The sequence below is a fragment of the Hyla sarda genome, chromosome 10 (assembly GCF_029499605.1).
Source record: "Hyla sarda isolate aHylSar1 chromosome 10, aHylSar1.hap1, whole genome shotgun sequence".
Lineage (NCBI taxonomy): Eukaryota > Metazoa > Chordata > Amphibia > Anura > Hylidae > Hyla > Hyla sarda.
The window spans coordinates 144,824,042-144,850,268 of NC_079198.1; the positions used below are offsets into that span (position 1 = coordinate 144,824,042).

The 26,227-nt window shown below is 47.2% G+C and overlaps 1 protein-coding gene across 1 annotated transcript in view; it reads left to right on the top strand.

Moving 5' to 3' along the window:
* The window catches only part of CEP104 (centrosomal protein 104), a 120,050-nt gene that overhangs the window by 35,301 nt on the left and 58,522 nt on the right, over positions 1 to 26,227 (top strand). Inside the window, exons 9-12 of the mRNA XM_056544355.1 lie at positions 8,393 to 8,641; positions 14,182 to 14,385; positions 14,461 to 14,628; positions 23,486 to 23,659. Coding sequence (XP_056400330.1) covers positions 8,393 to 8,641; positions 14,182 to 14,385; positions 14,461 to 14,628; positions 23,486 to 23,659 — 795 coding nt within the window. The remainder of the gene's footprint in view (positions 1 to 8,392; positions 8,642 to 14,181; positions 14,386 to 14,460; positions 14,629 to 23,485; positions 23,660 to 26,227) is intronic.

Here is a 26,227-nt window from a genome sequence, read left to right on the forward strand (position 1 = left end):
CCATAGGCCCATTCCGCATAGGAGAGACTGGCCAGCCGAGGCCAACCAATGGAAGCGCCCACCCTGGTGTAAACCTCTGTGTTAAAGGGACAATGAAGCAGAAAATGCTCCATGCTTTCCAGAATGCCTCCACACTCTTCGCGGGGACATCCCCGGTCATCAGAGCTCCTGCATTTCAGATTGTCCCTCACACACAGTTTCCCATGGAAGCAGCGCCAAGTCAAGTCCCAAAACTTCAAGGGGATCCTGATAGAATTCAAAAGCTCTAAACCCACCCACCTCCAGATCCCGACTTGGGCAGTCCTTGAGCGCCAATGGCCTCTGGAAATGAGAAGACAGGACCCTCTTGTCAAGGAATTTCCTCGACAGAGTCCTAATCTCCCACATCCCCAGACCCCACCGACGAATAACCTTCAGAACCAGGGTAGCATAAGCCGGGAGATGTCCGTGTGGTGTGCGAAGATCCTTCACTTGCCCTCCTGTCTCCCATTCCTGGAAGAAAGGCCGAAACCATCCCCTACAGGAGGATACCCACGGAGGAGCCCTCTCTGACCAGAGGTTTGCTATATTGGTCTTAAGAAAGGTATTCACTAGGAACACCACAGCATTGACCATACACAACCCCCCTAGTCTCCTCGTACTGTAAGTAACCTCCCTCTTCACTAGGTTCAGTCTATTCCCCCATAACATTTGGAAGAACACACTGTAGACCCGGGTCCAAAGAGGTTCTGGCAACATGCATACACTGCCCAGATATATCAGCAAAGGGAGCAGAAAAGTCTTCATCAGGTTAACCCTTTCCCGGAGGGTCAAAGACCAACCCTTCCACTGATCCACCTTCTGAGCGGCGATCTTAAGCCTGCTCTCCCAGTTTTGTTTGGGGTAATCCCCTTGACCAAATTCGATGCCGAGGACTTTTGCGGATTCCTGGGGCTCTGGAAGGGCGTCCGGGAGATCAAAATCAGGATCTCCCCCTCCCAGCCAGAGACTCTCACACTTATCCTGATTGATCTTGGACCCGGATGCCTCCGAGTAGCGGTCCACCTCTGACATCACCCATTTGCCCTCCTCTTGTGAGGAGACAAACACGGTGACATCATCAGCGTACGCTACCGCCCTCAGAGCCGAATCCGGCACCACCAGGTCCATTCTCACCCCCGCCAACGGTCCACAATCAATCCTTCTAAGGAAAGGATCGATTGCAAACACGTACAGCAAAGGGCTCAAAGGACAACCCTGACGGACACCAGACCCAACCTCAAAAGAGCGGCCAATCCAACCATTCACAATCGGGAAACTCTCTGCCCCTACATACAAGGTCTTAAGCCAATCAACAAACCCCCCTGGCAGACCATATCTCAGAAGGACAGACCAGAGGTACTCATGGTTAACCCGATCAAACGCTTTTGCCTGATCCAAGGACATCAAGTACCCCTTCCAGTGGCCAGCCCTACCCTGCTCCACAGCCTCTCGGACACTGAGCACAGCACTAAATGTACTGCGGCCCGGAACAGAGCAATGCTGAGCCCCCGAAAGGAGCCGGGGTGCAAACTCCACCAGCCGGTTAAACAGCACTTTTGCCAGAATCTTTCTGTCCGCATTGAGAAGTGCTATGGGACGCCAATTCTCAATGTGGGACGGGTCTTTACCCTTTGACAGGATGATCAGCGCTGACCTCCTCATTGACTTTGGCAGAGTGCCCGAGGATAGACACTCATTAAAAACCGCAGTCAAGAGGGGAACCAAAGTGTCCTTAAAGGTCTTATAGAACTCAGATGTTAAGCCATCTGGACCGGGTGACTTCTTGAGGGCAAGCCCATCAATAGCCATCCTGACTTCCTCTTCCCGGATCATCTCTGTCAAAACGTCAAGAGAGGAGTCTACTCCTGGTACAGGGACGGTTTCAGCCAAGAAAGCTGATACCTTATCTCGATCTAGATCCTTCCTTCCCAAGAGGTGCAAGTAGAAGGATCTGACGACCTCCCCTGATCTGGACCTTTTCAAGGATCCCGTACTATCAATCAGTCCTGAGACTACTTTACTATTCACTGACATCTTGCAGTTTCTGTAAGGGTCGGGCGAGCGGTACTTCCCGTAATCCCTCTCAAAAACCAAAGATGCGTGCCTTTCGTACTGGCACTTCATCAGCAAGGACTTCACTCTGGAGATAACATAACGACTACCTCCAGTCGAGACAAGGTTCTCAAGTTTCTTCCTCAGGCCCTGGTACAAGCGGTACCTGTTTAGGCTTCTGAGGCCCGAGAGCTGGCGGAAGAATCTCGCAACCCTTTCCTTGAAGATCTCCCACAACTCTGACTTACTACTACAAAGGCCAAGCAATGGTACCTGGCTCTGAAGAAAATCCTCAAAGGACTGTCTTATCTCCGCTTTTTTCAAGAGAGACGAATTCAGCTTCCAGTAGCCTCTGCCCATCCGGGGGGTCTCTGTGACATTCAGAGAAAACAAAATTAAACAGTGATCTGAGAACTCCACCTCAACAACAGACACTGCTGAAGAGACGGCTTTCCTTTCCTAAAACCTGTCTATCCTAGACCTACAACTACCCCTATGATAGGTGAATCCCGCGTGGTCTGGGGTGTGCCGGATGTGGACATCCACCAGGCGAGCCTCACTCGCTATGCTATTAAGGGCAACGCTATCATAAGTCAGCTTGTCTCTGACACCTCCCCTGTCTTGGGGCCTCGTGACAGCATTAAAGTCCCCTCCAAAGACCACCTGCCAACTTGTAAAAAGATAGGGCTTGATCCTCATAAAGAGGCACTTCCGGTCCCACTTAGACTGTGGGCCGTAGATGTTAATAAGGCGAAGTTCTTGTCCCCTTATGAGGACATCTAAGATCAGGCACCTCCCCATTTTTAACTCGATAACCCGTCGGCATTCTACCGCTGCGGTAAAAAGGACCGCCAATCCGCTATGCGGCTCGGCCCCAAGAGACCAGTAGGAGGGCCCATTCCTCCACTCTCTTTTAGCCTTGTAGATAGATGACATATCTGTTAGCCTGGTCTCCTGCAAAAATAAAATATCAGCATTAATATGGGCAAAAAAAATCATAGGCAGCAAATCGAGCCGTATCTGACTTAATGCTGGAGACATTAATGGACGCCAGCGTCAACGGAGAGGGTGCCGCCATAAAGGGTAATTGAGTTAAACAGCTTTCTTTTTCCCACTCCCCTTCTCACCCTCCACATCAGAAGAACTCTTCACCCTCTTTAGAGAAATAGAAGTGTCCATCTCACCAGACGTCGTTTTACTTTCCTCGTCTCCGGATTCCAGGCCAGTCCCTTCCCCCGAGGACATAACCTCCCCAGGGGAAGAGGACTCGGCGCCCCCTGGAAGCCCCTCTGCCACCTCCCCCTCATCCTCCCCTTCCGAAGAAGAGGAGATGTCCCTGAGGGGTTGGAATCGATTGGAAAGGCCAACCAAAGGGGAGTCAGTTTTGCCTTCCTTTGGCACCTGGACCAGGATGGGAGAAGATCTTAAATCTCCCTTTTTTTCTACTTGTACCCCGCTTTCGTGTCTCCTTCTGCCATCCCACATCATCCTTCTCCACGCTATCTGAGGAGATGGCACCTTCCTCATTCTGGATCCTCCTGACCTCCTCATTCAGCTCGCCATCCCTCAGGGTCTCAGCAGCAAGGTTGGCCTCTGGGACAGAATGAGAGGTCGTCCAAGTAACCCGGGCTTTCCCCATCACCCTATCCCTTTGGCGTTTATCAAGACGTCTTAGTTGGGCTGGTGTCTTTTTCTTGCTGTTCCTCACTGACCCCTCAGCTCTTCCACCCCTGCTAGTCCACTCCCCAGCAGATTCCGGCTCGTGATCTTCACCCGCTGGGGACAAGACTGCATTAGCAAAAGAACGAGGACAACGACTGAATGGGTGACCTAAGTCACCACACAGGTGACACCTAATCTCCGCACAAGATGCGGCAAGATGGCCTACACCCCCACACAAGGCACATTTCTGCACCGTACAGTTTGCACTGAAGTGTGTGGGGTCACCACATCTGTGACAGAGCTTCGGCTGACCCCGGTAGAAAATCTGGATACGATCCCTACCGAGAAAGGCAGAGGATGGAATATGGGTAACTGTATTTCCTGAACGTTTAAGTTTTACCAAAAACGTCCAGGCTCCTGACCAGATGCCAAACTCGTCCTGTTCTTCTGCGGGACCCCCATTACCTCGCCATACCGTCCTAACCAGGTGATGATGTCAACACAAGAGAGTGATTCGTTACGGGTCAAAACGGTCACTCTCTTGATTTCGTTTTGACGAGACAATGCCTGTATGGCAAAGTCTCGCCAGCCGGGCTCATTCTTTACCAATTCATAATTCGACCAGAAAAGCTCAAGCCCCTCTGGCCGAACAAAACTGATTTCGAATTCAGGAGCACCGTAGGGATGTATCAAGGCAAAGATATCAACTGCCTTGAATCCCATCTTTAGCAAGAGCTCAACCACTTTCGTCCTTGAAGGACACATATCTTCGCCCTACCACCGAAGACGGACTACATTCCTACGGTTACTACCTGCCCCGGCTGTTGGGAGGGATCACACAGTATCGCCCCCTCTTTCCTCTCGGAAGGCAGAGAGACCGTGTCTCTCTATCCAGAAGGACAGATCAACTGCTCTACCCTCTACATTAATCGACCTTTCCCCCTTTTTCAGAGCTTCCAGGAGACGTCGCTGCAATAAACCGTCCCTAGAGTCAGGAGACGAGGAAAGTATTCTACTTCCCCCAGCAGTGACATTGGCATAACTCCTATGGTCCGTCACCACTGGGGGGGCAACCGGACCAGACCCTGCACCTACACCACTTCTAATGACAACATCCCCACCACCCCCAATGACAACATTAGCACCAACTCCAATAACATGGAGACCACCTCCCCCAAAAACACCTTCCCCAGTAACATCAATCTCCATCTTCTCCCCAGTCATACATCCCCCAACCCCATTTACCCCATCACTCACACTGGCTGGACCAGCAACAGGTAAACCGGCAAATGATGATGGTGATGTTGATGAAGATACATTTTCAGTCCGTTTTACCTCGGCATCACGGGGCACTAGAGCTGGGACAACCTCCGCTGGCCCTTTAAGGGACCGGGCAGCATGCTTACCCAGTCTAGAGGAAGCCCCAGCCCTGTTCTTATTAGTGCCCTCCGCCTCATCAGCAATTTCTCCAGTCTTATCAGGGCGCCGCTGGTCAATGGGATCAGCGACGCCAATACAAAATATTTTTTCTTTTCTTTTGGGAGCGTCTGCTACATCTGTAGTCACCGCGACTACCTCGGGCACTGAGTCACCCCCACCTCCCACAGGGGAGCGAACTACAGCACCGGAGTCTGCCTCTATGCCCACCGCTGGGCCGCCCTCACTGTCCGGCTTTGCGGCCGGTGCCTTCTCTACTCCATCCCTGCTACTGCAAACAGGCATGGAGCTCTGCGCCCTTTTAGTACCTGTACTCTCCCCGCTCCTTTGCACCGAGTCCACCACAGAACACGGGCTGGGCTGGGTAATGGGGCTTGCACAATGAGCTGACCCTGCGGCCGACTCAGGGTTTACAGGGAGGGGGGTGTAGATGTAACTCACCACTTCTTGCTGCTTTGGCTTGGTCTTCTTCCTCTTACCCCCAGGTGCCTCATCTGGCAGCTCATCTCCGAACACCAGATTCTGAGGACACACTGGGGATTCCAGCATACGTATCTGGGCCATTAGCGCCCCTCCCTGGTAGCTGTTGTCACTGTCCTCCCCTGAGTCGGCAGGTGATATTGCTGGCTGCTGTGCAGGGGGCCCACTGTACGGGGCCTGCTGCTGTTGCGACAGGCCACCAGGTGGATCTGGCTGTTGTTCTTCCTCCATCTCCTCCACATCATCCACCTGGCTCTCAGGTTGCAGCCCCATCAACCTTCTCTGTTTCTTTTCATCCATTTCTCTGAAACGCTCTTGATTTTTCAGTTTTTCTTTAAATGGTCCACTCATCTCCAGCAATTCCTCCTTTCTTTCCTCCAAAGCATTTATTTCAGCCATCAGACCTTTTATCTGTGCCTGGACTTCAGGCTTCTTCTTCTTTGGGGTAACCTCCAGCCTAGAACGGACATGGCGAAGTTCCTCCTGAAGCCTCCTCACAGCTTTGCTGGCGTCTTCATACTCACGGAGGTGACTTACGACCCGGGTAGTATAGGTGGAAATAGACTCCCGGGTCCTCAGCATTCCCCAGCCTTCCTCACTGAGGTCGGCTTCACCTCCGTGAGTACTCTGCCTTCCTCCAGATGACTTTGGCTTTCTGCTGGCAGCACCCAGCTTTCCCAAATTGGGATCCTCGTTTCCAGAAACCTTTCGGCCTCTTGCCTCTGTGGGGGGTGTTGGAGTGACATTGCTGCGACTCCGGGTGGATCGCCTAACCCCCAAATCTTCTGATGTACAGGCAGCTTGCTGGCCTCTCCTGCCTCCCTGCGGCCTACTCCTGGAGGCAGAAGCCTGGGCCTCGCCTCCCTCACTCATCCCTGGAAACCCACTCCCTCCCTGGGGAGGAGGAAGCAGGTCCCAGGTGGAACAGGTGGTAATTCCCTGGAGCTCAGGAGGCACAGCAGACACCACCACACAGCTGAACTGAAGCAGAACCACACCCACAACTGATTGGCTCCCACTCCAGAGCTGTACTCAGTATTCTGCTGGTGAGGTCACTGTGTACATACATTACATTACTTATCCTGTACTGATCCTGAGTTATATCCTGTATTATACTCCAGAGCTGTACTCACTATTCTGCTGGTGAGGTCACTGTGTACATACATTACATTACTTATCCTGTACTGATCCTGAGTTATATCCTGTATTATACTCCAGAGCTGTACTCACTATTCTGCTGGTGAGATCACTGTGTATATACATTACATTACTTATCCTGTACTGATCCGGAGTTATATCCTGTATTATACTCCAGAGCTGTACTCACTATTCTGCTGGTGAGGTCACTGTGTATATACATTACATTACTTATCCTGTACTGATCCGGAGTTATATCCTGTATTATACTCCAGAACTGTACTTACTATTCTGCTGGTGAGATCACTGTGTACATACATTACATTACTTATCCTGTACTGATCCTGAGTTATATCATGTATTATATTCCAGAGCTGCACTCACTATTCTGCTGGTGAGGTCACTGTGTATATACATTACATTACTTATCCTGTACTGATCCTGAGTTATATCCTGTATTATACTCCAGAGCTGTACTCACTATTCTGCTGGTGAGATCACTGTGTACATACATTACATTACTTATCCTGTATTATACTCCAGAGCTGTACTCACTATTCTGCTGGTGAGGTCACTGTGTACATACATTACATTACTTATCCTGTACTGATCCTGAGTTATATCCTGTATTATACCCCAGAGCTGTACTCACTATTCTGCTGGTGAGATCACTGTGTACATACATTACATTACTTATCCTGTACTGATCCTGAGTTATATCCTGTATTATACTCCAGAGCTGTACTCACTATTCTGCTGGTGAGGTCACTGTGTACATACATTACTTATCCTGTACTGATCCTCAGTTATATCCTGTATTATACTCCAGAGCTGTACTCACTATTCTGCTGGTGAGGTCACTGTGTATATACATTACATTACTTATCCTGTACTGATCCTGAGTTATATCCTGTATTATACCCCAGAGCTGTACTCACTGTTCTGCTGGTGAGATCACTGTGTATATACATTACATTACTTATCCTGTACTGATCCTGAGTTATATCCTGTATTATACTCCAGAGCTGTACTCACTATTCTGCTGGTGAGATCACTGTGTATATACATTACATTACTTATCCTGCACTGATCCTGAGTTATATCCTGTATTATACTCTATAGAGCTGTACTCACTATTCTGCTGGTGAGGTCACTGTGTACATACATTACTGATCCTGTGTTATATCCTGTATTATACTCCAGAGCTGTACTCACTATTCTGCTGGTGAGGTCACTGTGTATATACATTACATTACTTATCCTGTACTGATCCTGAGTTATATCCTGTATTATACTTCAGAGCTGTACTCACTATTCTGCTGGTGAGGTCACTGTGTACATACATTACATTACTTATCCTGTACTGATCCAGAGTTATATCCTGTATTATACCCCAGAGCTGTACTCACTATTCTGCTGGTTGCTACATCCTTGTTGTCATAGATTAGTTGGGATTCTATCATTCCGGGGGTCCGGTTCGCTCACATTCTGGTGGGCTCGGCAGGACCCTCTCCTTACGTTCCCCTGATTGTTATATAAAGCTGAATACATTTGTTCTCTATATCCTCTGACTCGATCTTCTTCTGTATCTCATTATCCTCAGATCCGCAGAGATCCTGATCCGTCTCTGGACCCTTTGGAGCTTCCGTCCAGTCCGCAGATTCAGCAGCAAAGAGCGGCCGCCTCTCCGCAGCCGGAAAAGGAGAGAAGTACAGAAAAGAAGAATAGGAGGGAGAGAAAAGTGGCGCCAGAGAAACCGATGAAAGTCGCCTCTCCTAAGCCGGATCCCCCGCATCGCTCGCCATCGCCTCCTCCAGCTCCAACTCCAGCCGCAACTCTACCAGGGATCAATGTACGTTCCGGGATGTCTGGACTCGCAATTAATATGTCACTAGACCAGTAGATGACAGGATCCAGAGTCTTATAAGGAACTGGTTGGTTTAGCACCATGGTCTCCATACTGTGGACCTTCAGCTGTTGCAGAACTACAACTCCCAGCATGCCCAGACAGCCATTGGCCGAAGTTCACAGTTTGGAGACCACAGGCTGTGCAGAACCCAAGATTTTAATTACAATCAGTATAAATGGAGCTGATGAGGTGACAGGTTATTATACACATGAAATAGCCGCTGCCAGACACCTCTATGCTGATGAGGTGACAGGTTATCTGAAAGGTATATACATTGATTCTTCAGATTGTTATAAACATGAAATAGCCGCTGCCAGAGACCTTTATGTTGATGAGGTGACAGGTTATCTGAAGGGTATTTATATTGTCTTCAGGTTCTTATACACAAGCTATAGCCGCTGCCAGACACCTCTGTTGGCAGCTTATTTTATCAAAACAAAACCTTCTGTTGTGATTGGCCGGTCCAGCCGCCTTTTCTTTAATGTGTTTATTGTTCATAAGCGGCAGGATAAATACCGCATCCCCTGTTTCTTGTATAACTGTAACAAGGTGACATCTCTACAAACATTTAGAGGTGAGTGTCCCGACCTTTGTTTCTGACCGTATCTGAGGCCCGGACTGAGTAGACCATGATTTTCAGTCCGAGCCAAAAAGTCTCATACGGTCAGAAAATGACCGAACAGGTGTGTTAACTCCTTCCCGACCTATGACATACCTGTACGTCATGGGTGGCAAGGTGTTCCCGACCCATGACATACAGGTACGTCATGAACATTACTGCCGCTACTTGCGGCACCCCGCAGCGCCCGGAAACATGGTGGTTATCACTGATAGCCAGCCATCTTACCGTGCTACCACGGGGGGTTTCAACCCCCACCCCACCCCAGCGATCGCTGCTATCAGCTGGTCAAATCTGACTAGTTGATAGCAGCGCGGTGTGTGAGTTCCGATCACGGGGATCGGGGACACACACCGCTCTGTTAAGTGTCCCTGACCCGTCCCCCAGCGTCACTTACCCGTCCGAGCGGTGTCCCGAGCGGTCCCGGCGGTCCCGGCGTCCTCCATGCGGTCCCGGCTGTGCTGCGTCCCGGCGGTGAGTTTGCAGCAGCAGTGCGGCATCTTCATTGGCAGCAGTGAGATCGCCGTAAAGCGATCTCACTGCTGCCTCTGAGAGTTTCAAAACTGCAACTCCCAGCATGCCCAGACAGCCTTTGGCTTTCTGGGCATGCTGGGAGTTGTAGTTTTGCAACATCTGGAGGCCCACAGTTTGGAGACCACTGTATAATGGTCTCCAATCTGTGCTCTTCCAGATGTTGCAAAACTACAAATCTCAGCATGCTCAGTCTGTCCAGGCATGCTGGGAGTTGTAGTTCTCTAACATCTGGAAGAGCACAGATTGGAGACCATTATACAGTGGTCTCCAAAGTGTGGACCTCCAGATGTTGCAAAACTACAACTCCCAGCATGCCCAGACTGCCCAAGCATGCTGGAAGTTGTAGTTCGGCAACATCTGATCCTTCAGATATTGCCGAACTACAACTTCCAGCATGCCTTGGCAGCCTGGGCATGCTGGGAGTTGTAGTTTTGCAACAACTGGAGGCACACTAGTTGGGAAACATTGTCCATTTCCTACCTCAGTGCCTCCAGCTGTTGCAATTGTTGCAAAACTATAACTCCCAGCATGCACTGACAGACCATGCATGCTGGGAGTTGTAGTTTTGCAACAGCTGGAGGCACACTGGTTTGGAAACACTAAGTTTGGTTGCAAAACACTTGAAAGTTTATTACTTAACTTAGTGTTTCCAAACCAGTGTTCCTCCAGCTGTTGCAAAACTACAACTCCCAGCATGCACGGACAGCCAAAGGGCATGCTCGGAGTTTGCAACAGCTGGATGTTTGCCCCCTCCCCCCAATGTGAATGTACAGGGTACACTCACATGGGCGGAGGTTTACAGTGAGTGCTGCAAGTTTGAGATGGCGCAAATTTTGCGCTGCAGCTCAAACTTCCAGCGGCAAACTTGCTGTGAACCTCTGCCCATGTGACTGTACCCTAAAAACACTACACTAACACTAACCTAAAATAAAAAGTAAAAAACACTACATATACACATACCCCTACACAGCCCCCCTCCCCCCAAAAAATGAAAAACGTCTGGTACGCTACTGTTTCCAAAACGGAGCCTCCAGCTGTTGCAAAATAATAACTCCCAGTATTGCCGGACAGCCATTGACTGTCCAGGCATGCTGGGAGTTTTGCAACAGCTGGAGGCACCCTGTTTGGGAATCACTGGCGTAGAATACCCCTATGTCCACCCCTATGCAAATCCCTAATTCAGGCCTCAAATGCGCATGGCGCTCTCACTTTGGAGCTCTGTCGTATTTCAGGGCAACAGTTTTTGGACACATATGGGGTATCGCCATACTCGGGAGAAATTGCCTTACAAATTTTGGGGGGCTTTTTCTTCTTTAACCCCTTATGAAAAGGTGAAGTTGGGGTCTACACCAGCATGTTAGTGTAAAAAAATAAATTTTTTGCACTGACATGCTGGTGTTGCCCTATACTTTTCATTTTCACAAGAGGTAAAAGGGAAAAAAGACCCTCTAAATTTGTAATGCAATTTCTCCTGAGTACGGAGATACCCCATATGTGGGCACAAAGTGCTCTGGGGGCGCACAACAAGGCCCAGAAGGGAGAGTGCACCATGTACATTTGAGGTGATTTGCACAGGGGTGGCTGATTGTTACAGCAGTTCTGACAAACGCAAAACAATAAATATCCATATGTGACCCCATTTTGGAAACTATACCCCTCATGGAATATAATAAGGGGTGCAGTGAGCATTTACACCCCACTGGTGTATGACAGATTTTTGGAACAGTGGTCTGTGAAAATGAAAAATAAAATTTTTCATTTGCACAGTCCACTGTTTCAAATATCTGTCAAACGCCAGTTGGGTGTAAATGCTCACTGCACCCCTTATTAAATTCCATGAGGGGTATAGTTTCCAAAATGGGGTCACATGTGGGGGGGGGTCCACTGTTCTGGCACCATAGGGGCTTCCTAAATGGGACATGCCCCCCAAAAACCCTTTCAGAAAAACTCACTCTCCAAATCCCATTGTCACTCCTTCCCTTCTGAGCTCTCTACTGCGCCCGCCGAACACTTTACATACGCATATGAGGTATTTCCTTACTCGAGAGAAATTGGGTTACAAATTTTAGGGTGATTTCTCTCCTTTTACCCCTTGTAAAAATTCAAAAATTGGGTCTACAAGAAAATGCGAGTGTAAAAAATGAAGATTTAGAATTTTCTCCTTCACTTTGCTGCTATTCCTGTGAAACACCTAAAGGGTTAACACACTTACTGAATGTCATTTTGAATACTTTGGGGGTGCAGTTTTTATAATGGGGTAATTTATGGGGTATTTCTAATATGAAGACCCTTAAAATCCACTTCCAACCTGAACTGGGCCCTGAAAAATTACGATTTTGAAAATCTTGAGAAAAATTGGAAAATTGCTGCGGAACTTTGAAGCCCTCTGGTGTCTTCCAAAAGTAAAAACTTGTCAATTTTTTTATGCAAACACAAAGTAGACATATTGTATATGTGAATCAATATGTAATTTATTTGGAATATCCATTTTCCTTTCAAGCAGAGACTTTCAAAGTTAGAAAAATGCTAAATTTTCAAAATTTTCATGAAATTTTTAGATTTTTTACCAAGAAAGGATACAAATATCAGTGAAATTTTACCAATAACATAAAGTAGAATATGTCACGAAAAAACAGTCTCTGAATCAGAATGATAAGTAAAAGCATCAGAGTTATTAATGTTTAAAGTGACTGGTCAGATTTTCAAAAAATTCCCAGGTCATGAAGGTGAAAATGGGCTGGGTCATGAAGGGGTTAAAGAGAACCTGTCATCAACAAAAACTTTTAATATGTTGTTCCTAATCATTAATGAAGACATATTGTAATATATCTTCATTAAAAAATATTAATATTTATACCAGTTTTTTCATTTTATACTTTTGGCCACTAGGAGTCTCTCTTCTATGCCTGGTCTGCAGGCAGCTTCCTATGCTTTTCATAGTAAATTTACAGCTTTTAGGACTAATGCTGAAAGGGCTCTGGTCCTTCCACAGGAAGTTCAGTACTCTCAGCTCAGGACTCGCCCCCAGCCTGACATTCATCTTAATTACTGCCTCTGTAATTGCTCCCACCACCCCTGGTTCTCCGCATTGACTTTTTAGTGCAGAGAGAGAGAGAGAGACAGAGGCTGCCGTCCCTCCCCTGTACTTAGTCTGTATGCACACTGCAGAGCAGTGTTTCCCAGCCAGGGTGCCTCCAGCTGTTGCAAAACTACAACTCCCAGCATGCCCGGACAGCTGTTGGCTGTCTGGGCATGCTGGGAGTTGTTTTGCAACAGCTGGAGGTACCCTGATTGGGAAACACTGCTGCAGAGGGAGAGCAGCATACAGGAAGACTGGCAGAAGCAGAGTCCCGGCCAGGCTTCATGTGACATCATGCCTGCCGGGACCCGCCTCCTTCCACCCCTCAGAAAGACAGTGCTCCTGAGCTAATGAAGAGGGATAAAAAATGGTATTTCCACAGCGTTTTAAACCTCAATAAACACAGGGATAGGCATAGTTAGAGTAAGGGACAGATGGGGAGGGGGATCAGGGAAAGTTTAGTTGATGACAGGTACTCTTTAATGGTTAAGGATATCCCGAGAACCAAGAAGTCACATCTTCTTATGTTCCCCCTAGAACAGTGTTTCCCAACCAGGGTGCCTCCAGGGCACCCTAGTTGGGAAACACCGCCCCTGAGGTGTTAGATCTGCTGTGTGTATTTGGCCGAGGCCATAATTTTCACTAGACAGTGAAGGAATTATTTCTACCATAGACATCAGGTGTTTACTTGGAGCCATTAGATGACCAGTAAAGAGGAGCCGCAGCAGCCACTTGTTTCTGTGGTTCTGCCGTGACTAATATGTGAGCTGCAGCGTCTATATCTTTATATTATAACTTGTCTTTATAAGGGTACGTTCACACGAGCGGATCCCCAGCGCGTATTACACTGCCGATCCGCCGCTGAAGGACCGCTGTATGCTGCCTTTACAGGTGCGTGCTCGGCGGGGGCGGTACGCTGCTACAAGCAGACACACTGTGATGTGCGATTTGCCTTGCGCATGCGCAGTATACTCGCACATCGCGGCAGCTCTCGGCCTAGCTCATAGAGCAGGGAGAGCGGCCGTGATGTGTGTGAGTACACCGCGCATGTGCAGCGACTCGCACATCGCTTCAGTGTGTCTGCTCGTAGCGGCGCATTGATGCTCCAAGCAGGTACCTGTAAATGCAGCATACAGCGGTCCTTCAGCGGCGGATCCGCAGCATAATACGTGCTGGGGATCCGCTCGTTGGAACGTACCCTAAGGATGTCTATGGAATCCCTCTAAATCTCCTTCTGGTTCTTCTTTTAAGGTTGATGCTTTACCGTATGATGAGCGGCCTCTTCCAGCTCAGCGGAAGCAGAAGGACGAGGTGTTTACTTACCTGGAGCCGGACGTAAGTGAGGATATTATTGGGGACACCCCCAGAAGCCGGATCACCGGGGAGCCAGAACCGCTGACGGAGAAAGCTCTGAGAGAGGCCGGATCCGCCATTGAAGTCTTCGGTGAAGCCTTGGTAAGAATGTCAGATGAGCGAGGGAGAAGATGGTCTTCACGGATGAATGTGGTGTCAGTAAATGTTATCTCTTAGGTTGCAGGAGCTTATTCCAAGACGTGGTCATACAGAGAAGATGCCTTGGTGGCCGTGTATAAGAAGCTGTCCGACGTCCCCACAACCACCTCCAAGGATGAGCTGAAGAACATGCTGAGGGCGGCCGTGTTCCTGATCCGGAGAGCCATCAAAGACAAAGTGTCCTCAGTGAGTAACTGCAGAGATCTCCACAGACCAAGGATAGATCGAAAAATCTCCCTGATGTGAATCACTGACGGGAAATAATTCTACTGCTGTACAAATCACTAGTCAGACCACACATGGAATACTGTGTACAGTACTGGTCAGACCACACATGGAATACTGTGTACAGTACTAGTCAGACCACACATGGAATACTGTGTACAGTACTGGTCAGACCACACATGGAATACCGATAGGGCACCGATAGGAGTATACCAATAGGGCACCGATAGGAGTATACCAATAGGACACCCATAGGAATATACCAATAGGGCACCCATAGGAGTATACCAATAGGGCGCCCATAGGAGTATACCAATAGGACGCCCATAGGAGTATACCAATAGGACGCCCATAGGAGTATACCAATAGGACGCCCATAGGAGTATACCAATAGGACGCCCATAGGAGTATACCAATAGGACGCCCATAGGAGTATACCAATAGGACGCCCATAGGAGTATACCAATAGGACGCCCATAGGAGTATACCAATAGGACGCCCATAGGAGTATACCAATAGGACGCCCATAGGAGTATACCAATAGGACGCCCATAGGAGTATACCAATAGGACGCCCATAGGAGTATACCAATAGGGCGCCCATAGGAGTATACCAATAGGGCGCCCATAGGAGTATACCAATAGGGCGCCCATAGGAGTATACCAATAGGGCGCCCATAGGAGTATACCAATAGGGCGCCCATAGGAGTATACCAATAGGGCGCCCATAGGAGTATACCAATAGGGCGCCCATAGGAGTATACCAATAGGGCGCCCATAGGAGTATACCAATAGGACCCCCATAGGAGTATACCAATAGGACGCCCATAGGAGTATACCAATAGGACGCCCATAGGAGTATACCAATAGGACGCCCATAGGAGTATACCAATAGGACGCCCATAGGAGTATACCAATAGGACGCCCACAGGAGTATACCAATAGGACACCCACAGGAGTATACCAATAGGACACCCATAGGAGTATACCAATAGGACGCCCATAGGAGTATACCAATAGGACGCCCATAGGAGTATACCAATAGGATGCCCATAGGAGTATACCAATCTTCACCAGAAATATGTCAGAGATAAACTTTAAATTAAAATAAAAGTGCAGGGAAAATAACTTATTTTCCATCCTTCTTGGGCCAGACATACAGTAAGTTTTTTTTATGTTTCCTGACTGTATAGAAAATAATATTTTAGTTTCCAATTCCGAAAATTAGTGACGGGCCAAAGGCTGTCCGGGAATGCTGGGAGTTGTAGTTTATGGAACAGCTGGATGCATCCTAGTTGGGAGAAATAATGAAGCCCGACCTCTTGGTCTTCGGGATATCATGGAGCCATAAACACGGCTGGTAACACTTTCCAGGTAGACGCTGCCAGAACCTCTAATGACTAATTGTAATGGTGCGTTCTGGATCATTGTTATTCTGTGTCGCTGCCATAGTGAAGCTGCGGGGACTCGGCGGCCCTCTGAGTCTCCTCCGGGACCCCCAGGCTTGTCGTACCCTCTGCTCTAAACAAAGAGACCTAAGATGCCCGGTACTTGTCATTTCCTGCGCTTCTTGGACTCCGTGACAATGGTTACATGAGTAATGTACGAACCAGCGGAAAATAAACCACCCTCGGAGGGAGCCGGCGCGGGTTTGGTGGAGATGATATCTTAATTGGTTACAGCTGCTTCTGGGAAGGGATCCCGATGAGCGGACGAGAGGGGTGAGCGCAGTGTATTCTGCTTCTTAAAAGGGAATTCCACCTTTAACCCCTTAAGGACATAAATGTACGGCCATGTGTCCGGTACTGAACACACCAGGACGTACATTAATGTCCTATACATGAAGGGAGCACAGGAGCTATCAGCAGCTAGGGATCGGCTGGTAATGGCGGACATCAGCAATCATGCCAATGTCCGCCATTAACCCCTCAGATGCCATGATCAATATTGATCAAGGCATCTGCAGCAAAGCATCGGTTGTAATGGCTGATCGGATTGCCCACGGCACGGCTGCAGGGATCTGACCAGCCAAGATGGTGGATGGAGGTTCCCTTACCTGCTCTGACAAACATCATGGGGTCTTCTTCTCTGGTCTGCCTTCTAGCAGCTGTGTTCACCAGTCACGCCTCCCCCCATAGACAATCCGTGCACTGGATGACTGGGGTGCCGCGGCCGCCCCCCGCGATCAGGGGGGAGAACATCGATAGGGGATAACATCGCGATCGATAGGGGATAACATCTAGCAGTGGAGTACACCTTTAAGGCTTCATCCACACTGATATGACTTGATGCTGTGTTGGATGATATCTAAACAGATCCTGGATGTGTGAATATACCCTAAATCGGCCGGTGTTGTGGATTATTCTGGGAGTATGTTGTGAATCTGCACGCTGCTCTGGCAAGTACAAAACATGTAAAAAAAGAAAATGGCAGCAGCACACTTGGTCAATAAAATGGATTATGGAATGTGTTAGGGTCCCATCCGATATGAGGCCATCTCCGCGTGGTGGATGGGGGGACACGTTTTGATAATAAAGTGCGCTAGGAGCCTCCATTTTGTTGACCAAGTGTGCTGCTGCCATTTTCTTTTTTTACAATGAGGTGTGGCTTCACTTGAAAGGGGTGGGGCTTTTGTGTAAAAAAAAGTGTGCCAAATTTTGATGCATATTCTGGCGCTTGTTCAATAAATAGTTGGTTTAAACTTAAAGTAGACCTGTAATGTCTATTTTCCATGTTTTTCTGTGTTTGTGTGTATTCACACCTGCTTTTTATGTCTGACCAGTTTTTGCATGTTGTGTACTTTGGTCAGGATAGTGTTAATGTTTCAAGCCAATAGGCTCCCAGGTGGGGTTATTTAGATCCCAGATCTGCTGGTATTGCTTGCTGCTAATTTGAACTATGTTTCAGATAGCACCGTAGTCTGTGACTGTCACATGTAGTATGTTGACCCGTATTCCTCCATGTTATGGAGTTTGGCTTTTGAAGTTTTTTCTTGTAACTGTCTAGTGTGAATTGTGTTCTAGTATCCTGACCTGTATGGTGTCTGACATCAGTTAACCTGTTCATCCCCTGCATATCCAGGTCTTGTACATTTTATAATATCTGCCGTTTATCTTTTTATTATTGTCAGTATGCTTTATCTTGCCTTGATATTCCTGTTTGTTGCTATTTATTTTTCCTGCGTTGTATTAAGTCCTTAGTCCTGTTAGTTGCTATTTAGCTTTCATGCTGTGTATTAAGTCCTTAATCCTGTTTGTTGCTTATTGTGTTAACCCCTCGTGTTCTGACGTCCCAGCACATTAGTGCAGTGTATGGGCCGGCTCCAAGTTGGGATTCACCGCTTGGGGTAGGCAGGAAATTGTCTTTAGGGAAAGTAACGTCTGTCTCAGATTTAGATCATTTTAATATATCTGGACCATTTTTTTTTTTTAACCAAGATAACGTGTATGGATAACTGGGCTACACGGGTACCCTAGTTGGCAAATTATTGTCACCTTGAGCTCAAATCATAAATGTATATCCCAAAAGGAAAAATAAGGTGCTTAAAACATAACTTTTACTGTAATATATATTTAAAATCCACCAATTTAAACCATATAGTGAATACAACTATAAATAAAGATCACATGTCAATAGAGTCCACCATGGATTGATAGTTTCACTGACTTGTAACAGTTTTACGTAGTCAAGTTCAAAATCACTCAGAGTTGTAGTAATACAAGAGGGGTAAATTTCCTATGTTAGAGCAGCAACTACAATGAACAATCCTGAAGTTGCTTATGTGTAGCCACCATAATACAGGTAATGAATCACAGGATAGAATATAGTATGATGAGATCAATGGACCCCCCTCTCCACAATAGCGTCATGATGTCCATCCCTGGTGGGTAGTAGTTAGTCCCAATCAATGTATATAAAGGCCAAGGGACATGACCACCGGGGGCATCTGAGAACCAACACTATGTTTAGAAGTCAGAGATATGGCATATAGAGGTTGTAGTGGCAGCACTCCCATTATGCTGCCGGGTCTACGCCAAGAGAGCAGAACATAGCGTTGGTTCTCAGATGCCCCCGGTGGTCATGTCCCTTGGCCTTAATACACATTGATTGGGACTAACTACTACCCACCAGGGATGGACATCATGACGCTATTGTGGAGAGGGGGGGTCCATTGATCTCATCATACTATATTCTATCCTGTGATTCATTTTATTTTTTTATCTTGAAATCTTTGCACATTCTTCCCTAAATCTGCAGGGATTTGGTGCAGATGTCAGTGCAGATCTGCTGCGGCGCCTTTTTCATGTAGGGATTTCAATGACACTTATGATTTGACACCTGAATGTTTGGATATATTTGTATCGCACATCATCAGGTAACACTTGTGATTGTCAGATCTGCAGATCCCTGTGTGTGATGGCTCGATGGCCCAATAATTCTACCATCCATCTAGACTTTGGCGCACACCACTCCTGTACCATGTGGTTACACTGACACGGATTGCACCTGCAGTTTAGTTTTACCAGCGTGTTATGGTTCTTCTTCTCCAGGCCCCATGGTGCATTATTATTATTATTATTATTATAATTATTATTATCTACCGGAGGATTGCGGTCGCGGTCTTTTAGCCGGAGCAGAATTCATGTACTTGGTAACAAGTATTTGCCGTCATCAAACCATGTTCGGCGCTGGAAACACAAAGCTTTAGAGTTAATGATGATTTATTTCCACTTCTTATATGGAAACTATTATTTAGATCAGGGGTCTCAAACTCTCGCCCCGCGGAACAAGATTTTGCAACCCTCACCAGGGATCTGGAATTTGTATCGCCCAACGCCCGGGACATGCAGTTCCAGCTGCCGGGCAGGTGACTTCTTCAGGTATTTAGCTTCGGGTAACTTCACACACTTCGGCAAACACTGCTACATGGGACCCGGTGCACATATGACGGGGCAACCAGTCTTGCCCCATCACTGAACTGACACTTACATTTGCCTGCGGGGACTTCCCCAAGGCTGATGTAAGTAGCGCTGTCCAGGTGGAGAATCTGTGCTGAGGGGTGTATTATGGGGGCATTATATGTGAGGGGCACATGATGGGGGCATTATATGTGAGGGACGCATGATGGGGGCATTATATGTGAGGAGCACATGATGGGGGCATTATATGTGAGGAGCACATGATGGGGGCATTATATGTGAGGGGCACGTGATGGGGGCATTATATGTGAGGGGCACGTGATGGGGGCATTATATGTGAGGGGCACGTGATGGGGGCATTATATGTGAGGGGCACGTGATGGGGGCATTATATGTGAGGGGCACGTGATGGGGGCATTATATGTGAGGGGCACGTGATGGGGGCATTATATGTGAGGGGCACGTGATGGGGGCATTATATGTGAGGGGCACGTGATGGGGGCATTATATGTGAGGGGCACGTGATGGGGGCATTATAAGTGAGGGGCACATGATGGGGTTATTATATGTGAGGGGCGCATGATGGGGGGCATTATATGTGAGGGGCACATGATGAGGACATTATATGTGAGGGGCACATGATGGGGGCATTATATGTGAGGGGCACATGATGGGGGCATTATATGTGAGGGGCACATGATGGGGGCATTATATGTGAGGGGCACATGATGGGGGCATTATATGTGAGGGGCACATGATGAGGACATTATATGTGAGGGGCACATGATGGGGGGCATTATATGTGAGGGGCACATGATGGGGGCATTATATGTGAGGGGCACATGATGGGGGCATTATATGTGAGGGGCACATGATGGGGGCATTATATGTGAGGGGCACGTGATGGGGGGCATTATATGTGAGGGGCACATGATGGGGGGCATTATATGTGAGGGGCACATGATGGGGGCATTATATGTGAGGGGCACATGATGGGGGCATTATATGTGAGGGGCACATGATGGGGGCATTATATGTGAGGGGCACATGCGGCCCAGCCTCACTCAGCCGTTACCCCCAGATAATTTGAGCCCCCCGCTGTAGATACTTGGATGTGACGATTTGTTGAATTCTTCCAGTTCCCCGGGGTTTGATCTCTGGGCATTATGTAGCGCAGCTTCCAGAACTGGCGCCTCGTCCTGGCGCGGCGCCGTGTAACAAGGTACAGTTAAGCCTATTTCTACTGCCGCAACTTGTTACTGGGCTCATATATAAATGTCTGTAAAGGAACATTCCAGACTATGATGATTGTGTAATGTCTGGTGCAAAGAGAGGAGCCCCCTGCTGTGTGTCACTCCTCTACCCCCCCCACATGCTCCGCTCCTCTACACCCCCCCCCCCACCACATGCTCCGCTCCTCTACACCCCCCCCACCACATGCTCCGCTCCTCTACACCCCCCCCCACCACATGCTCCGCTCCTCTACCCCCCCCCCCCACCACATGCTCCGCTCCTCTACACCCCCCCCCCCCACCACATGCTCCGCTCCTCTACACCCCCCCCCCACCACATGCTCCGCTCCTCTACACCCCCCCCCCCCCACCACATGCTCCGCTCCTCTACACCCCCCCCCACCACATGCTCCGCTCCTCTACACCCCCCCCACCACATGCTCCGCTCCTCTACACCCCCCCCACCACATGCTCCGCTCCTCTACCCCCCCTCCCACATGCTCCGCTCCTCTACACCCCCCCCCCACCACATGCTCCGCTCCTCTACACCCCCCCCCCCACCACATGCTCCGCTCCTCTACACCCCCCCCCCCACCACATGCTCCGCTCCTCTACACCCCCCCCCCCACCACATGCTCCGCTCCTCTACACCCCCCCCCCCACCACATGCTCCGCTCCTCTACACCCCCCCCCACCACATGCTCCGCTCCTCTACACCCCCCCACACCACATGCTCCGCTCCTCTACACCCCCCCCCACCACATGCTCCGCTCCTCTACACCCCCCCCCCACATGCTCCGCTCCTCTACACCCCCCCCCCCCCCACATGCTCCGCTCCTCTACACCCCCCCCCCCCCACATGCTCCGCTCCTCTACACCCCCCCCCCCCCCACATGCTCCGCTCCTCTACACCCCCCCCCCCCACATGCTCCGCTCCTCTACACCCCCCCCCCACATGCTCCGCTCCTCTACACCCCCCCCCCACATGCTCCGCTCCTCTACACCCCCCCCCCCACATGCTCCGCTCCTCTACACCCCCCCCCCACATGCTCCGCTCCTCTACACCCCCCCCCCACATGCTCCGCTCCTCTACACCCCCCGCCTCCACATGCTCCGCTCCTCTACACCCCCCCCCCCCCACCACATGCTCCGCTCCTCTACACCCCCCCCCCCCACCACATGCTCCGCTCCTCTACACCCCCCCCCCCCACCACATGCTCCGCTCCTCTACACCCCCCCCCCCCCACCACATGCTCCGCTCCTCTACACCCCCCCCCCACCACCACATGCTCCGCTCCGCTACACCCCCCCCCCCACCACATGCTCCGCTCCTCTACCCCCCGACATGCTCCAACCCATCACGGGACTTGAATGTAACAAAATGGCGTCTTCAGTCATAATGCTACATGGTAACCCCCCACCCCATACACATGCACTCTAGGCTTGGCTGAGCATACATCTCTTCTCAGTGGAATAAGCTAAAAACACTTCTACATTGTGCTGTTACTACAACATGACCTCAGTCATACGATGGACGGCGATCCATTTAATCCAGTGTTTCCCAACCAATGTGCCTCCTGCTGTTGCAAAACTACAACTCCCAGCATGCCCGGACAGCCAAAGGCTACAGCTAAACGCCCCCTGTATATATCGCAAAATGGAATCTATAGATTTATTTTCGAGAAAACCAGATGTAATGAGTGTTTTATCTATTATGGGAACATCCAATGGGTTATAGATTTTGCTATATAGTGTTTTTTTGTGTATTAGTTGTAACCAATATATCTGCTTATTTATTTATTTACTTATTTTATACTTGTTGGTATTTTATTCTATTTTACTGTAACGCTGCTGACATTAAAGAACTGAGAAATAGTCGGTTCAGTCGGGAATTGCCCCATTTTTATAATATAATTAATTTATAAAGGTCTTAATATTTTTATAGTTATTTTTTTGGGACCAGAATCCATAATAGAGTTCTGACCCCAAAAGGCTTTCCATCACTGATCTGTAACGTGTTGGGAAGTTGTTTTGTATTGGACTCCATCTTGGTTGGAAGCTAAGATCTTTGGTGCATGTACGCTCATTAAAGGGGTACTCCGGTGGAAAACTTTTTTTTTTTTTTTTAATGAACTGGTGCCAGAAAGTTAAAACAGATTTGTAAATCACTTCTATTAAAAAACAGCTGCTAAAAAGTACTGGAAGGGTAAAGATTTTTTTAATAGAAGCCATTTACAAATCTGTTTATCTTTCTGGCACCATTTGATAAAAAAAAAAAAAAAAAGTTTTCCAGTGGAGTACCCTTTTAAATCAGTATTTTACCAACCAGGGTGCCTCCAGCTGTTACAAAACTACAACTCCCAGCATACCCGGGCCAACGGCTGTCCGGGCATGCTGAGAGTTGTAGTTTTGCAATTGCATCTTCTGTTCCAATCAGGGTGCCTCCAGCTGTTGCAAGACTACAACTCTCAACATGCCCGGTTGGGAAACGCTGCACTAGATGATGACTCCATTACATCTCTGTACATAGTAACCCCGGCTATTGCTGCTTGAAGCTCTCATTGCTATGGATTACAAGGGGTCGGCGCTATTTGCATTTCCCAGATATATAATGGCGATGTCTTCTCTTCTATCGCTGAAGCCTTCACAATGTGTTTCCTCTCCTCAGGTGTTCCAGGCCTCGCTCAGACTACTGAAAATGATCGTCACCCATTATATTCCCAAACATAAACTGGGCAAAGGCGAAACAGCGCACTGCGTGGAAAAAACGCTGCCCGACCTGCTGTGCAGAACAGGCGACACCGCCACCAGGCACAGAGTGATGGCCTCCAACTTTATCCAGGTAAATTAATAATTTAATAAATAATAATAGATGGAGGAGGAGTATAGTGATATAATAATAGATGGAGGAGGAGCAGTATAGTGATATAATAATAGATGGAGGAGGAGCAGTATAGTGATATAATAATAGATGGAGGAGGAGCAGTATAGTGATATAATAATAGATGGAGGAGGAGCAGTATAGTGATATAATAATAGATGGAGGAGGAGCATAGTGATATAATAATAGATGGAGGAGCAGTATAGTGATATAATAATAGATGGAGGAGCAGTATAGTGATATAATAATAGATGGAGGAGGAGGAGTATAGTGATATAATAATAGATGGAGGAGGAGGAGTATAGTGATATAATAATAGATGGAGGAGGAGTATAGTGATATAATAATAGATGGAGGAGGAGTATAGTGATATAATAATAGATGGAGGAGGAGTATAGTGATATAATAATAGATGGAGGAGGAGTATAGTGATATAATAATAGATGGAGGAGCAGTATAGTGATATAATAATAGATGGAGGAGCAGTATAGTGATATAATAATAGATGGAGGAGCAGTATAGTGATATAATAATAGATGGAGGAGGAGGAGTATAGTGATATAATAATAGATGGAGGAGGAGGAGTATAGTGATATAATAATAGATGGAGGAGGAGTATAGTGATATAATAATAGATGGAGGAGGAGTATAGTGATATAATAATAGATGGAGGAGGAGGAGTATAGTGATATAATAATAGATGGAGGAGGAGTATAGTGATATAATAATAGATGGAGGAGCAGTATAGTGATATAATAATAGATGGAGGAGGAGGAGTATAGTGATATAATAATAGATGGAGGAGGAGGAGTATAGTGATATAATAATAGATGGAGGAGGAGTATAGTGATATAATAATAGATGGAGGAGGAGCAGTATAGTGATATAATAATAGATGGAGGAGGAGCAGTATAGTGATATAATAATAGATGGAGGAGGAGGAGTATAGTGATATAATAATAGATGGAGGAGGAGTATAGTGATATAATAATAGATGGAGGAGGAGTATAGTGATATAATAATAGATGGAGGAGGAGTATAGTGATATAATAATAGATGGAGGAGGAGGAGTATAGTGATATAATAATAGATGGAGGAGGAGGAGTATAGTGATATAATAATAGATGGAGGAGCAGTATAGTGATATAATAATAGATGGAGGAGGAGGAGTATAGTGATATAATAATAGATGGAGGAGGAGGAGTATAGTGATATAATAATAGATGGAGGAGGAGTATAGTGATATAATAATAGATGGAGGAGGAGGAGTATAGTGATATAATAATAGATGGAGGAGGAGGAGTATAGTGATATAATAATAGATGGAGGAGGAGTATAGTGATATAATAATAGATGGAGGAGGAGGAGTATAGTGATATAATAATAGATGGAGGAGGAGGAGTATAGTGATATAATAATAGATGGAGGAGCAGTATAGTGATATAATAATAGATGGAGGAGGAGCAGTATAGTGATATAATAATAGATGGAGGAGGATGAGTATAGTGATATAATAATAGATGGAGGAGGATGAGTATAGTGATATAATAATAGATGGAGGAGGAGTATAGTGATATAATAATAGATGGAGGAGGAGGAGTATAGTGATATAATAATAGATGGAGGAGGAGTATAGTGATATAATAATAGATGGAGGAGGAGCAGTATAGTGATATAATAATAGATGGAGGAGGAGGAGTATAGTGATATAATAATAGATGGAGGAGGAGGAGTATAGTGATATAATAATAGATGGAGGAGCAGTATAGTGATATAATAATAGATGGAGGAGGAGTATAGTGATATAATAATAGATGGAGGAGCAGTATAGTGATATAATAATAGATGGAGGAGGAGTATAGTGATATAATAATAGATGGAGGAGGAGTATAGTGATATAATAATAGATGGAGGAGCAGTATAGTGATATAATAATAGATGGAGGAGCAGTATAGTGATATAATAATAGATGGAGGAGGAGCAGTATAGTGATATAATAATAGATGGAGGAGGAGGAGTATAGTGATATAATAATAGATGGAGGAGGAGGAGTATAGTGATATAATAATAGATGGAGGAGCAGTATAGTGATATAATAATAGATGGAGGAGGAGTATAGTGATATAATAATAGATGGAGGAGGAGTATAGTGATATAATAATAGATGGAGGAGGAGTATAGTGATATAATAATAGATGGAGGAGGAGTATAGTGATATAATAATAGATGGAGGAGGAGTATAGTGATATAATAATAGATGGAGGAGGAGGAGTATAGTGATATAATAATAGATGGAGGAGGAGGAGTATAGTGATATAATAATAGATGGAGGAGGAGTATAGTGATATAATAATAGATGGAGGAGGAGCAGTATAGTGATATAATAATAGATGGAGGAGGAGTATAGTGATATAATAATAGATGGAGGAGGAGCAGTATAGTGATATAATAGATGGAGGAGGAGGAGTATAGTGATATAATAGATGGAGGAGGAGTATAGAGATATAATAATAGATGGAGGAGGAGTAT